The following is a 14796-nucleotide window of genomic DNA, read 5'->3' as shown; positions in this document are numbered from 1 at the left end:
CACATGATCTCGTTCTGTGCCGTTCTCAGTGTTGAAGTGAGGATACATTTTACAGAGCCCTAAGTACAGTATCGTGTAAACTCCGAAGAGACCTTGGTTAGAAACACAGCTCTCCTAAAGAAATGGACATCTTGATTTTAAAGCATCCCCCGTCTTCCTCAGTATCGATTTTGAACTGCAGTATTATTTTGTGAAAATGGAAGAGAGATGTTTCCTTCCAGTTGGTTGAATAAACAAGCAGTCTTGGCTTTTTTTCCTGGTCAGTGGAGTCTTGGGCTGTGTGCTAAATGACACACTATTCCCTATATAGTGCACTACTTTTTGCCATGACCAATAGAGTCCTAAACCCTGTATAGTATCCCACTATTTGGGGAATAGGGTGCCATTTGGGACATAACCCTGCTCCTGCTGAAAGGACAAGCTCTAGCCGTTGCCCCCCCGCCCGCCCTTCTGCCTGGCCCCTTTCAGCCATTATTGCTAGGCAGTGATTAACACAGAGTGGAACCTGTCTGCCATTGTCAACATGCTTGGTTCCCTTGGCAACCAGTTCTCAGGCACTCTAGAGCTGAAGTCTGAAAAGAGGATTGGCTGGTGGAAGGAGGAGCAATGGGGGGAGATGTGTCAATAGCCACACACTCGCACACGCACACACAAGCACACACACACTTTCTCTTGCCCTGTTGCTCACGCTCATCACTGACTGAGTCACTGTAACGAAAGCCGAGAGCAAGCAGCTGCATTCCATTTAACACATAACATAGTGTTTTTACACTCAATGAGGCACACTTATTGCAGACATTTACTCCAAGTAGAATTTGAATTCTCAGTCAGTCAAATCCTTCTCCTATCAGGACACAGAGCAACAGCGAAGAGTGCAACCTCTTTGACACTCTGTTATCACAGGTTCTACATGGTTTTCTTTGCAGGAGTTAGCAGCAGCTAAATGTGTTGTTTGATGTGGGAGTAGTCCTGGTCACTGTGACAGAGACAACATGCTAAGCCCAGCCTCTCCTGCTGACATGTTGCCACTGCAAACACTTACGATCCCAGGTCTATTTACTGCAGTCACAGCTGGAGCGATGCAGGGAGGGAGGCACCTACGGGATCAATGGCAGCAGCCAGGGCTTAATTTAGACCGCCAGCCAGGTCTTAATTTAGACCGCCAGCCAGGTCTTAATTTAGACCGCCAGCCAGGGCTTAATTTAGACCGCCAGCCAGGTCTTAATTTAGACCGCCAGCCAGGGCTTAATTTAGACCACCAGCCAGGGCTTAATTTAGACCGCCAGCCAGGTCTTAATTTAGACCGCCAGCCAGGGCTTAATTTAGACCGCCAGCCAGGTCTTAATTTAGACCGCCAGCCAGGGCTTAATTTAGACTGCCAGCCAGGTCCAGCACATCTACTCTCCATCACTGACCACAAAACACTTTCCACATGCCTCATCTTACCAGCTCCCTGCCAAGGGGGAGAATGCATCAATGGCAGTTCCAAAATTAATGGCAGAGCAATCCGCAATGTGGCTCTTCCCTTTAGGTTGAGATAGTGTTGCAGCAAGGCTATATGACAGAGCAGAGGATTAGGGTGGATCAGACTGTGCATCTGTTGATTTAGTTTATTTTCTCAGGCATCATCATTAATCATATTATCAAAGGAGAGTATCAGGTCCTGTCTGAACTTTGTCCAACTTAGCCGTTTTTACACAGGCCTTTAATTCCACTATAGAGACTGTACTGTACCGACATATAATTCATATAATCTCTGCTGTCCAGAGACATGCCCACCTAAACAATTGAAGCTCCCTGGCTGACCCCTAAACCCAAGGCCAGTCTCCTCTCACTCTAACCCCCTGGAAGTGGCCTCCCTGGCATGGAAGGTGTGGAGGGTCCTGGGAGAGAGCAGTACACTCTTAGAAAAAAAAGGTGCTATCTAGAACCTAAAAGGATTTTTCAGCTGTCCCCATTTGAAGAACGCTTTTTATTCCCAGGTAGAACCTTTTCCATTGAGATGTATACATGGAACCCAAAAGGGTTCTACCTGGAAACAAAAAGGGTGCTCCAATGGGGATGACCTAAGAATCCTTTTGTAACCATTTTTTCTAAGAGTATACTAACATCTCTTATGGGGCAGGTCTCTCTCAGCTCCTGCCAATGCATCTGGCGCAGCACTTCTATTTCTGCTGTAGGGCTCTCTCTAACTGGGACGCTAAAATGGGTTAGCTGTTACGTCCAGCATTCTTCCTAAATGATTTAATTAGAATCTGGCTCTCGTGCCATGTTTTTATGTTCTTGATTTATTAGTGGGATTCAAGGTTTTCTATAGGCCCCATTGACACGCGATAGTAGTTATACCCCACCAGTCTTCATTATTTAGAAACTACATACTACAATGTTATGTGGAAAGATGCCTGTGTGTGAAATGTTTGATACTCCAGTGGTAGGTGTGACAGATATGTGTGACAGTCACTATGCTTGCTTAACAGCTTTGCTTCCACAAGTCTGCTACAAACAAACTCTGTTATATAGGAAGCCTCAGTCAAGTCATTGTGGCCCTAGTGCACCCTGCACCATCATCTGAGCACCTCTCTGAGTAACGGGAAGTGGTACTGCCCACCCATTCGGACCAGACAGCTCCACTGGAATGAGGCTGCAGGTGCTTGTTGTTTTTGGGTGACAGTGAGTGTATATTTTCAGCCTCCATCGCAGGAGGCTCTGGAACAATATTAAACCACCTCACCATCTCACCGGAATGCCTGTGACTCATCTGACATTTCCGTCTCCCTCTCCCTGCAGCCTCCAGCACTCAAACACACTCTCTTCTCTGTGATGCCCTGTGTCCCAAATGGCACCCTATTCCTGATATAGTGCACTACATAAGGAATAGGGTGCCATTAGGGATGTATCCCCTGTCGCACTCCCTCAATCTTTTTTCAGTTTTGCCCTCACCCTCTGTCCGAACACTCCTTATTACATCTTACTGCTGGCTTTAATCTCCTTCACTCTATTGGCAGACCACTATTTGCTCTGCTTTTACAATTTGCTCCCCTCCCCACGCATTTCTCCTGTGGTTCTTTGATAAGCACTGACATGTAGCATGAGCTAATATCTGTCTCCTACACCTTGTCCTGTCCTGTGAAATATGACATGCCAATATAGAAAGAGGAGCAATGTGTGACTAGCTGTCTACTCCCTGTGTATGTCCCAAATTGCACCATATTCCCTATATAGTGCAATACTTTTGACCAGGGCCCATAGGAAATAGAGCGCCATGTGGAACACACAAAGCTTTTTGGTTTTCATTTGCCCCCTGTTTCTTTGCCTTCCTGCCCATCTGGCCAGGCAGCCAGCTCTATATCACCAGTGTTGTGTTGTATTGTGACTGCACAGCCAGGTAGACAGACCACTGTTTCTTTGCCTTCCTGCCCATCCGGCCAGGCAGCCAGCTCTATATCACCAGTGTTGTGTTGTATTGTGGCTGCACAGTCAGGTAGACAGACCACTGTTTCTTTCACAGTTGATTGAGTTTGGTGATTATCATCATGGAACGTAATTAGGAATGACTCAGAGCGGGGACCATGCTTGGGTTTATGGGTAGGAAAATATCCCCCTCAGGATCTCTTCAAATAACATGGACTTTGTTGCATCCCAAATGGCACCCTATTCCCTACATAGTGCACTATTTCACCAATAGGACTCTGGTCAAACGTAGTGCACTTTATTTGAATTACGGTGCCACATGGGATGCAGACTTTGGCATGCAGCAGCCTTGATAATGGCTGTGTATGGATGTAGTGAAGACATTGTATATCACAGTGGCTTTATGGAAAACTCTACTGGGGCAGCTGTTCTGCCTGGTCTCAGAGCTGTGACATAGTTGCCATGGGTCATGTACGGTCATCTCACCCAGCCAGCAGACTGCTTCAACACATTCACAGCTTGGGCTGCCTCTGTCTGCTCTGCTCTACAAGGAAATCAAAGAGATTCCTCACAGGATAGGGATATGTGTATTATTAAACACGTTGGCCTATAGCAACAGGCTTATGTAGTCCAGTCTTTGTGAAATAAATGTACCTCATTGTTTGCATTTCTTTTGTGTTTGTTGTTACATTTCCTGAATCACATAATTCAAATGTAATGTGAAGAATGCAAGGATGCCCAAAGGCAGAAAACGTTCAACCGGTACACTGTAGTGCATGGAATTCTCCATCCTGTGTTCTATCTCTGAGCCTAATGAGACAAGCCAGACCTTCACAGGTGCTTGGTAACTGGCCAACAGCATTCATAGAACTGGGATGTCTATTGTGTCAGTCCCAAATGGCACCTGATTCCTAATGTAGTGCAGTACTTTTGATCAGGGCCCATAGGGCTCGGTATAGGGAATAGGGTGCCATTTGTGCCCCTTAATAGACATTCCAGATCTGATTCCTGCTAAAGGTATCAGGTTTTCATCTGACCTTTTCTCTCTTTGTTTTCTTTGACTACTTTAAACTCTGACCATGAGCGCAGCTGGCTGTTCTAACAAACAACAAACACTGGCATTGTGTCTTGTTTCAGGAAATTTCAAGTTCAAGTATGCTTCCTTGCAGTTCTATTAGTAGACATCGGTCATCTATGACAGCCATGCTCTTTGTGACCCTGTATGGCAGAACATTTGATTGCTTTCTGTTGCCCTTACCGCAAGACCCTACTTTGACCTATGGCTGTGACATTTTTGAAGCGATGCAGATGTTCATGTCTATGTTTTCAAAGAACTGCCTTTTGGAGAGATGTCCCCCTGACCAGCTTTGTGAGGCAATGTAGTTGAAGTTCTGTAGAATACCTAGTAGCAAGTCAGATTTCACCATAATTTCACGGGGGCTTGGTACTAATCTATTGTACCCTACCCACAGCTACTTCTACTGCGTTGTTCAGAGGGGAGGCGCTTCAATATACCACCTAGGTTCTTGCTTCAGTACCGAATGTTTTCCTGCGCGACACCGTTGCTGCGCGAACGTTGGAGAGCTGGCTGAAAAAAATTAATTCGCATGGAGTTCTCTCTCTGCTGACTTTGACATTTTAGTGATATTGTTACATACTTATTCTTTAATATTGTATTTTATTTCCCACAAGACTACGACTGTGCGAATTATCTGCTTTCCCTAATGTTCAGAGCAACCGCATGCCTGGAATCGTGCGTTAGCAACTCGCTTGGAAAATCATCGACTCAGGCAAAGTAAAGTGGTTTGGTAAGTTGGTTTATCCTCTACTGTATGTAGCTTATAGATAAAATATCTAGATTTAGTTGTATTCTTGTGATGATAATATTTTGTGTAAAACTCACATATTATGCAAAGCATAGCCTATGCATGTCTTTCTGAATGATTTTCTACAATATCTTATAGTAGGCAGAGAAGGTAGGATATTCAGCTGGCCAAAGAGTGACAGTAGCGTATCAGTCAAGAGACCAAAACATGTCTAGTCTATATCGCTCTATATATATTCACAGTTCGTTTGCATAATTCGTAGTTATTTTATCATATCCTGCTAATTTGGTGTGTGATCCAGATGGGATAAAGCTAAAAGGGGAATAATGTGTTTGCAATACAATCAAATAGACTACCATGTGATTTACAAGACCTTACAGAAATCACAAGTCCTTGTATTCTTGTAGTCTACTGGACTTATGTTCAACACATGGCATACACGCACACCTATTCACTTTGTACACACACAGTGTAACAGGTTGAGGTTTCCATTCTCATGTCTATGAAAGTAGCAGGGATGAAAAGGAGATGACTACTCAATAAGCAACAACATGTATCTCAACCTCTTTTTTAATACTGTACAATGCTACGGTCTGATCATCACAGGTAATGCTATACCTGTGACATAAAAATAGTTGTAGACTGTACAACACTCACTCACTCACTCACTCACTCACTCACTCACTCACTCACTCACTCACTCACTCACCCTCATCGTGCCAGCTGGCCATAGGGCAGCAACAAAGGCTCTCCATGTTAGTAAATGCATTATAAATACAGTGATACTTATCATATAATTTATACTGTGTATTCTGCCACAACAACCAATGAATGTGTTCAGTCTTTGTGTCTGTATCGACTAGAGCGAGAGAGATCAAATTACATACATTGAACAAATCAAACCCTTCAAACAGGATATTCTCAAACAATTAAACATAGCCTTATCTTATGCTTAGTCTCCCGAAATGTTCTGTCATTAAATTAGCTTGAGCTGCAGGTGGCTTGGGTCCACTTCTCTAGCTGACAGAGAGGGACTTTAAAAAGGGGGCGGCAGGACTGTGTAGAGGGTTACATGGCAGCTTCCACAGACAGGAGACAAATTGCTGGTGTGAATGAGCAGCACCCAGTCGCCGGTGTCACAGGGAGGTGGTACTCTGCTCAGACAGGTGTCAAGACAGCCTAACCCTGGCCTCGTGTGAGGTGTCATCCCTGATATACTGGAAAACATACCAGACCAGATTCTCATCTAGCACTTCAAGTTAGGCTGAAGAGGTTCCCTAATCTATGAATGCCCCTGTAAAACAACCCATTTCACATCACCTAGCTGGTGTACGGTGCGTTCTGAAAATATTCAGACCTCTTGACTTTTTCCACATTTAGTTATGTTACAGTCTGATTCTAAAATGGATTAAATTCATGTTTTTCCTCATCAATCTACACACAATACCCTATAATGACAAATCGAAAAAAATACGTAAGTATTCAGACGTAAGTATTCAGACCCTTTGCTACGAGACTCGAAATTGAGCTCAGGTGCATTCTGTTTCCATTGATCATCCTTGAGATGTTTCTACAACTTGATTGGAGTCCACCTGTGGTACATTCAATTGTTTAGACATGATTTGGAAAGGCACACACCTGTCTATATAAGGTTCAACAGTTGATAGTGCATGTCAGAGCAAAAACCAAGCCATGAGGTCGAAGGAATTGTCCGTAGAGGTCCGAGATACTACTGTGTCAAGGCACCAAAAAATGTCTACAGCATTGAAGGTCCGGAAGAACACAGCAGCCTCCAGCATTCTTAAATGGAAGTAGTTTGGAACTCTTCCTAGAGCTGGCTGCCTGGCCAAACTGAGCAATTGGGGGAGAAGGGCCTTGGTCAGGGAGGTGACCAAGAATCCAATGGTCACTTTGACAGAGCTCCAGAGTTCCGCTGTGGAGATGGGAGAACCTTCCAGAAGGACAACCATCTCTGTAGTTCTCCACCAATCAGGCCCTTCATGGTAGAGTGGCCAGACGGAAGCCACTCCTCAGTAAAAGGCACATGACAGCCCGCTTGGAGTGTGACAAAAAGGCACCTAAAGGACTCTCAGACCATGAGAAACAAGATTCTCTGGTCTAAAGAAACCAAGATTGAATGTTTTTCAGCGGCAGGGACTGGGAGACTAGTCAGGATCGAGGGAAAGATGACCGGAGCAAAGTACAGACAGATCCTTGATGAAAACCTGCTCCAGAGCACTCAGAACCTCAGACTGGGGTGAAGGTTCACCTTCCAACAGGACAACGACCCTGAGCACATAGCCAAGACAATGCAAGAGTGGCTTCAGGACAAGTCTCTGAATATCCTTGAGTGACCCAGCCAGAGCCTGGACTTGGAGAGACTTGAAATTAGCTGTGCAGCCACGCTCCCCATCCAACCTGACAGAGCTTGAGAGGATCTGCAGAGAATAATGGGAGAAACTCCCCTAATACAGGTGTGTCAAGCTTGTAGCATCATACCCAAGAAGACTCAAGGCTGTAATCACTGCCAAAGGTGCTTCAACAAAGTACTGAGTAAAGGGTCTGAATACTTATGTAAATGTTATATTTCAGTTTTGTATTTTTTATCAATTTAATTTAATCCATTGTAGAATAAAGCTGTAACGTAACAAAATGAGGAAAAAGTCAATCGGTCTGAATACTTTCCGAATGCACTGTATGTGACAATACATAACCCCCCCAAAAAACGTATAGATGCAGAGCCCTTTATTGTACATAGAAGGCTCTGGGTAGTTGTACAGTTCCTCACAGCTCCCATTTAGCGATAGTGTTCTAGAATAAAGAGTCATTCTGTGGGAACAGATGAGGGTGAACTACTATGAATTGCATTGTGAGAGAACAGTACACTACTGCTTACTTCCCTCTCTGTTCCAGTCAGACAGCCACTGGTTGATTCAGGAATTTTCTGTGTTTTCAAACATGTCTTGACGAGCGGGTGTGAGTGTCAATGAGCTGCTAAGTCAGCTGCACATGCCCAGTTCAAATCTGATTTCGAAGATCCACATTTGGTGTGGGAGAAGAGCCAATTTATGAGGCTCCAGTTTTTCTGCAAGGTGGCTCACGTTCCCCATTTGTGCTATAGGAGGTGGAACCGGACCAGAATCTCGCCATGCAGAGAGAGAGAGTCGAGATGTGCATCAGGGAATCTGTGAAGGGCCCTGTGTTGACATGCCCTGAAACGAACACTGAGTGATGGGCTGTGTGTTTGCAATGCAGATGTAGGAGAATGCATTTCTGCCATGCCGAGTAGAGCCAAGCACCAGCCAGATGGCTGGCCTCAAGTGTGGTGAGAACGTGCATGATGTGCCTTGAAGGCAGATCGACAGATGGATATTAATGTTAACCCTGTGGAAGGTGCTAACCACTTTTAAAGGGTCCTGAAAATGTGTCTCAAGCTGCTCCCTCTATCAGCTTCATTTTACATATTTATTCTGGAGAATTAAACCACAGAGAAAATTCAATTGACAGAGAGCCATCTCTTTGCCGGCAGACAGTAGGTTCATCTCGATGATATCCCCCGCGTAGCCTCCTTCCCTCCTCCTCTACTCCTCTTCTCTACTCCCTGCCTCCTCAGCCCCTCTGCCCAGGCCGAGTCAGATATAAATAGCCATGTGGATGGAGGGAGCGAATGTCAGCAAAGCTAGGCAGTGGTTTTGTTTCATTCCCTCCAGAAATCTGAGGGGGCACAACGTATGTGAGCATGGCTAGGGCGTGGCTAGGGCGTGGCTGGGGCGTGGATAGGGCGTGGTCGGATCATTTATTCTCTTCAGACACATGAAACAGCCTTTTCCTGCAATCTAGAGCCATAATCATTCTATGTCAAAATGAATGTTTCTGCTTATCTAAGCATACCTCTTGAGCTGTCTGTATCCTGACTGGTGGTTATTTTAAATAATGTAAATATGCTTCTCTGCATCTTTGCTCAAATCTGGAAAGAGATTTAAGGGAATGTGAGTCTTATTCGGTACATTTAGTAATTTAGTAAAAGTCTACCAACTTTGCCCACAGGCATGTCCGGTAACTTGATTGATAACCTGAAAGGTTGGGAGATTGGGAACCTATCTGGGCTAGCTAAAGCCAACTTCATAAAATTGCTAGGTAGTATTACAGAGAAACATAAAATAAAATAGAAAACTGGGCAAGTCTGAGGGGACAACTGCCCATGTGCCCCCTATGGGCATGACACCTCTGGTACAGTATATCCTGTTCCCTTTCTCCCATTAAATGTCATTTTGAATCAGTCACTATCTGTATATACAGAGTCATAGACTGCTCCTAGTGTTGCTGTCACAGCAGGTATTTTTGGTTTATCACCAACGGCAACTGTGAGAAAGATTGTGGAGTCAGCTGCACCTAAGTGTTCCATGGCAACCACTGCATGTGTGAGCAGGCAAGATGCAGGCCAGAGTGAAATGTAGCTCAGGAACAAGGGATTCCGTGGTCGGGCTGAGAGGATAGATTTCTTTGAAGTTAGCATCGGAGGGGAATAGGATAGCAGGGTGTGTATCAGTGCTGGGGAAGGGGGAGGGGAGGGAATAAGGGAGATAGACAACTTGCTCAAACTGGGCCATTGATGGGAATGCAGCCTCAGCCCTCAGTGAATGGCATTCTTGTGACTGCCATTAAAACGAAGCTCTCTGGTAGAAAGCAGGCGCTATCTGTCCTGGTTAGTGGCTTTATGATATGTGTGTGTGTCATACAGAGAGCCTCAGAGAACAACCACATTGAGGTGGAGGGTGACATGGGGTGTGCAGGTGTTTTCAGCACAGACGGCGGATTGAATTCATATTTCATGTGTTTGATTTGATCTGTGTGGCTTGTTAACCAGACTGTGGCAGAGAGGGAGAGAGAGCTCCCCCGGCTATTGTGCAAGGTGTGGATGGGATGACGCACGACCAGTGCAACAGTGTGGAAGGTAGTGCCTTAAACTCTGTGATCCCCCCCAGATAACTAACTTCAATTTAAATGCAGATGGATGAAGGGTCTTTCATATCAGAGACTGGAGCGATTTGATCTGTATGCAGGAGCTGTGGAGGAGCTGGTAGTGTGTATCTGCCTCCAGAGGACTGATGTCCATATGGTAGAGGGAGGAAGGGGGAGAGAGAGAAAGATAGAGGGAGACAGAGAGAGGCTGAGAGAAACAGAAGGGGACAGGGTGAGTCAGAAAGGCAAAGGGAGGAAGAGGGAGACGGGGAGGGACAGCAGGAGTGACGCATTACTAAGAATGGAAGACAGTAGCTTCAGTAACAGTTCTTACTGTGCAGGGGACAGTGTTCTGGTTCCACGTACTGGAAGCTACTGTGTGACCTGTTACAGGAAAACATCCCCAGCCCAGTGTATTTGAATTGTTTTTGTGTTGTTCAGTTTGTTCTTATTAGCCTCTTCTATGCTGTGATGGTGCAACTGGCTCTCTGGCTCCCCTCCATAGATGCCTTAAAGGCATTTTACAGCCACTGAGCCACCACAATACCTTCCCTGAGGGGGTAAGTAGACCCTGCCTGGTACTGGCACTGTGGGCCACACACACATCTCTCTCCTGGCGAGGGATGACTTGTGGTAACATTTGCCAGACACAGAACTTTTCTGTCACAGCACAATGTCATCGAAAAAGATCCTAATACCTAATTTGATGAGTCATTGCAAATAGCTTTAATGGCACCCTGCTGATGTAGTTGTATAGGTAACTGCCAAAATAAAGGAAACACTTGAGTAAATGAGGGATACAATGTATATTGAAAGCAGGTGCTTCCACACAGGTGTGGTTCCAGAGATAATTAAGCAATTAACATCCCATCATACTTAGGGTCATGTATAAAAATACTGGGCAGGCCATTATATTGGCTACCATGGCTGTGCCCCCATAGGATGACCATGCCTCCATCTGCAGGGCACGAGTGGTCACTGAATGGTTTGATGAGCATGAAAATTATGTCAACCGAATGCCGTGGCCATCTGTCACCAGATCTCAACCCAATTGAACACTTATGGGAGATTCTGAAGCGGTGCCTGAGACAGCGTTTTTCCACCACCATCAACAAAACACCAAATTATAGAATTTCTCATGGAAGAATGGTGACAAGTCCCTCAAATAGATGCCAAGGTGCATGGAAGTGGTTCTGGCTCGTGGTGGCCCAGCGCCCTATTAAGACACTGTTGGTGTTTTCTTTATTTTGACACTTACCTGTATGTTTGCCAGTCTGAGAGTGGTCATCACTAATTGTATAAAAACAAATTTAAAAAAACTGAAAAAACTGAAATTGGGATGTGCCTTTGTTGTTTTAGGTGAATCTCCTGCTGTCTGGTTCTGCTGTTCCAACATGACCTCAGGCTACTGAAGACCTCCCTGTTATTCCTCCTGCTCTCTCTGTATCACTCCTAGTACTCTATTCTCCAATGGGTTCCCGCAGTCAAGGTGGCTTTTTCCACCATCACCACCACCACAGCTCGGTGGTGCCCACAGCCGTGCCCAGGCTTCTCACAGAGAACGGCAGTCTGCTAGGGGGCATCGCCCAGATCACCCCCAACCTCTTCCTGAGCCGGGGAAACGTGGCGTCCAACCGAAGCCTGCTGCTGTCCAAGGGCATCACCTGCGTGGTCAATGCCACTATTGAGCTGCCCAACTTCAACTGGCCCCACGTGGAGTATGTAAAGGTACCCCTGGCGGACATGCCCCACTCCCCCCTCTCCCTGTACTTCGACAGCATAGCTGATAAGATCCACAGTGTTGGGAGAAAGCGGGGAGCCGTGCTGGTGCACTGTGCTGCAGGGGTGAGCCGCTCAGCCTCCCTGTGCCTGGCCTACCTGATGAAGTACCACCGTGTGTCTCTGGCTGAGGCCCACGCTTGGGTCAAGGCCCGCCGGCCAGTCATCCGGCCCAACGGGGGCTTCTGGCGTCAGCTCATCGACTACGAAAGGAAGCTGTTTGGCAGGAACTCTGTGAAAATGGTGCAGACGCCCTACGGGGTGATACCTGACGTCTATGAGCGGGAGCGCAGGAATCTGGCACCCTACTGGGGCCTGTAGAGGAGGTCTGGGGCCTCGCCAAGGGGGAGGGAAGGCGACGGAGAAGAGAGTCCTCCAGGGCTGCCGGTTCATGCATGTTCCCCCAGCCAGAGATGCAGAGTGAGATGAAGCGTGTGACTGTCTGTCTATGTGAAGCTTAATTAATGAATGCATTGGGATGTAGGGAGTCTTAGTAATCAGTCACTACACTGCAGACTGGTTACTGGTGGGTGATGCTACACTACACTGCATCAACCCCCGTCTGTCTGTCTCTGAGAGGAAGCAAGGCCTCCTCAAGTCTGGAATCCTCAGGACCAAAGGAGCAACAGAACCATGACCAAGCCAGACCCCAGATCAGCTGACATGGCCAGACCCAGACTGTGACTTTAGAGTCTAGCTTAATGCCCCAGTCTCTGGGAAGGTGTAGGCGGTGCTTTAGACTCAGCAATTTTGACAGGCAGCGGTGTGACTCACTCAAGTCCTTCCCCGACGTAACGTCATGTGATGGTATTGTGCCAGTTTTGCTGTTGTCTTTAATGTGAGAACTAGCAGCAGTCCTGCTATGTTTTGTTTGACAAATTGAATTATGTTCTTGAGAGAGAACTGAAATCAAGAAAAGATATGGTGCACAATGAATATTTAAAGCTGTTAGTGTATACACATTTTAATCATGACAACATCTAAGGCTGTTAGTGTATACACTTAAAAGTCCCTACTTACTATGGGGATGATTGTGCAGAATATACTGTATTGGTACTAATATTGTACAATATTATGCTATTTTAGAATGTCACCACCCTCTGTTAATAGGAAGACAGTACTGTGTTAGGGGCTTGGGAGAATCACAGTTTGTATTTCCCTATTTTTGCCTCATATTGATGTTTAAGTGAAATGAGGTCCAAGGAAGAACACAACCAGACAGTCCTGTGCTTAACTTGTGTACTGTCATTGATAAACCTTCCTAAGAATGCTATACCTTACACACGAAAAGCTTTTAAATAAAATGTTAATATTACTGTAGCAAGTGAACAATGCCCTTGTCACAGGTGTAAGCAGAAAGCCAAGCTTACATGAATTTAGTGCTCTATTCAATCTATCGCTGAAGCGTTACAGATTGTGCAATAGAAATGTAAAGGTAATTTCCGACTGAGCCAAATTTGTATCACGCTGTAATGCTAAACTTGACATGGATTGAATAGAGCCCTTAGGTTATGAAACTAAGGCAATGAATGATTAACAAGCTAATGTAACGGGTTAGCTCATGCAACTGTTTGTGTTTGAAATGAATAATAAAAGAAATGACTGATATGCATTATTGTCAGTTTATACTTTGCCCTGTAAATATGGAATAGTACTGAAGCAGAGTAACATAATGGATCCAGATACAGTGTGACTACACTGAAAATCTATACATGGAGTATATCAAACATTAGGAACACCTCCACAAACCGGTACACGTGGCTGGCACCTACTACCATCCGCCATTCAGAGGCACTTAAATCTTTTGTTTTGCCCATTCATTCAGAGAATGGAACACAAACACAATCTATGTCTCAATTGTCTCAAGGCTTAGAAATCCTTCTTTAACCTGTCTCCTGGATTTAACAAGTGACATCAATAAGGGATCATAGCTTTCACCTGGTCAGTCTATGTCATGGAATGCGCTGGTCTTAATGTTTTGTATTCTCAGTATATATGGAACGTTTAGAAAAGGTAAGACCTTTTATGAGGGATTTTCAAGTCCCTCGGTCGAGCACCTGATTCTCTTTTCGTTTAAGCTGGGCTGAAGCGTGTTTTGGGTTCACACTTTTTATTTGATTGATAATGGTCAATATTCATCCATGGTGTTGTAAAGTCATCGTCATTTTGAGAGCCAATCAGTCGATTGTAACTGACCATGGGAATATTCATTGTAATTTTCATGGTAATACTCAAGTTCTTTATTCAGACCAGTGGAAAATAAAGATGTAATGAGGTTAACAGTAAGTTTAGAATAATTGCAGAATTTTTCACTTTTGATAGATCCTGTTAAAGTCCTACTATCCAGCTGTGCCAACAATGAGGCTGGAATGATTATAACATGGTTCTCTATAGCAACAAAGACAATTCAGATTGAAAATGCACATTCTTACAAGTTAACCATGTGCTCTCTGTTTCTTTGTGACTTTAAACGTCTTGATATAAAAGTGAACTCTGTACACCGGCTCCTTCAACAGAAGACCATGGATGCATCCCAAATAGCACCTTTTTCCCTATATAGTGCACTCCGTTTGACCAGAGCCCTATGGTGTCTGGTCGCAAGTAGTGCTCTATAAAGGGAATAAGGTGTCATTTGATTTGGGACGCAACCTACTGATGTTGCTCACAACAATTTCCCTCAGAGAAGTCTTCAGATGTCACAGCAACATTCTATCATTCATTCTCATTTGGAACGGCCACGGAGAACCAGACAGACAGGGACGGGAACTATTTGTCTTGTGGCCTATTCTACTGAGGGATCTCCAGAATGGCCTACACA

At 45.1% G+C, this 14796-nt stretch overlaps 1 protein-coding gene across 2 annotated transcripts; it reads left to right on the top strand.

Moving 5' to 3' along the window:
• The first annotated feature begins 4697 nt into the window (after positions 1–4697).
• Positions 4698–13590, top strand: LOC109909117 (dual specificity protein phosphatase 14). Of its 2 annotated transcripts, XM_020508046.2 has the most exons (3): positions 4698–5219; positions 10641–10759; positions 11559–13590. In XM_020508046.2, exon 3 carries the CDS (start codon positions 11670–11672, stop codon positions 12297–12299), a length of 630 nt encoding a protein of 209 aa, XP_020363635.1. In that variant the 5' UTR covers positions 4698–5219; positions 10641–10759; positions 11559–11669; the 3' UTR covers positions 12300–13590. The 2 variants fall into 2 exon arrangements, with proteins under 2 accessions (XP_020363635.1, XP_020363636.1); XM_020508047.2 differs by lacking the exon at positions 10641–10759.
• The last annotated feature ends 1206 nt before the right edge of the window (positions 13591–14796 follow it).

The sequence above is a fragment of the Oncorhynchus kisutch genome, linkage group LG18, assembly GCF_002021735.2.
Source record: "Oncorhynchus kisutch isolate 150728-3 linkage group LG18, Okis_V2, whole genome shotgun sequence".
Classification (NCBI taxonomy): Eukaryota; Metazoa; Chordata; class Actinopteri; order Salmoniformes; family Salmonidae; genus Oncorhynchus; species Oncorhynchus kisutch.
This window is presented reverse-complemented; position numbering and strand designations above follow the sequence as displayed.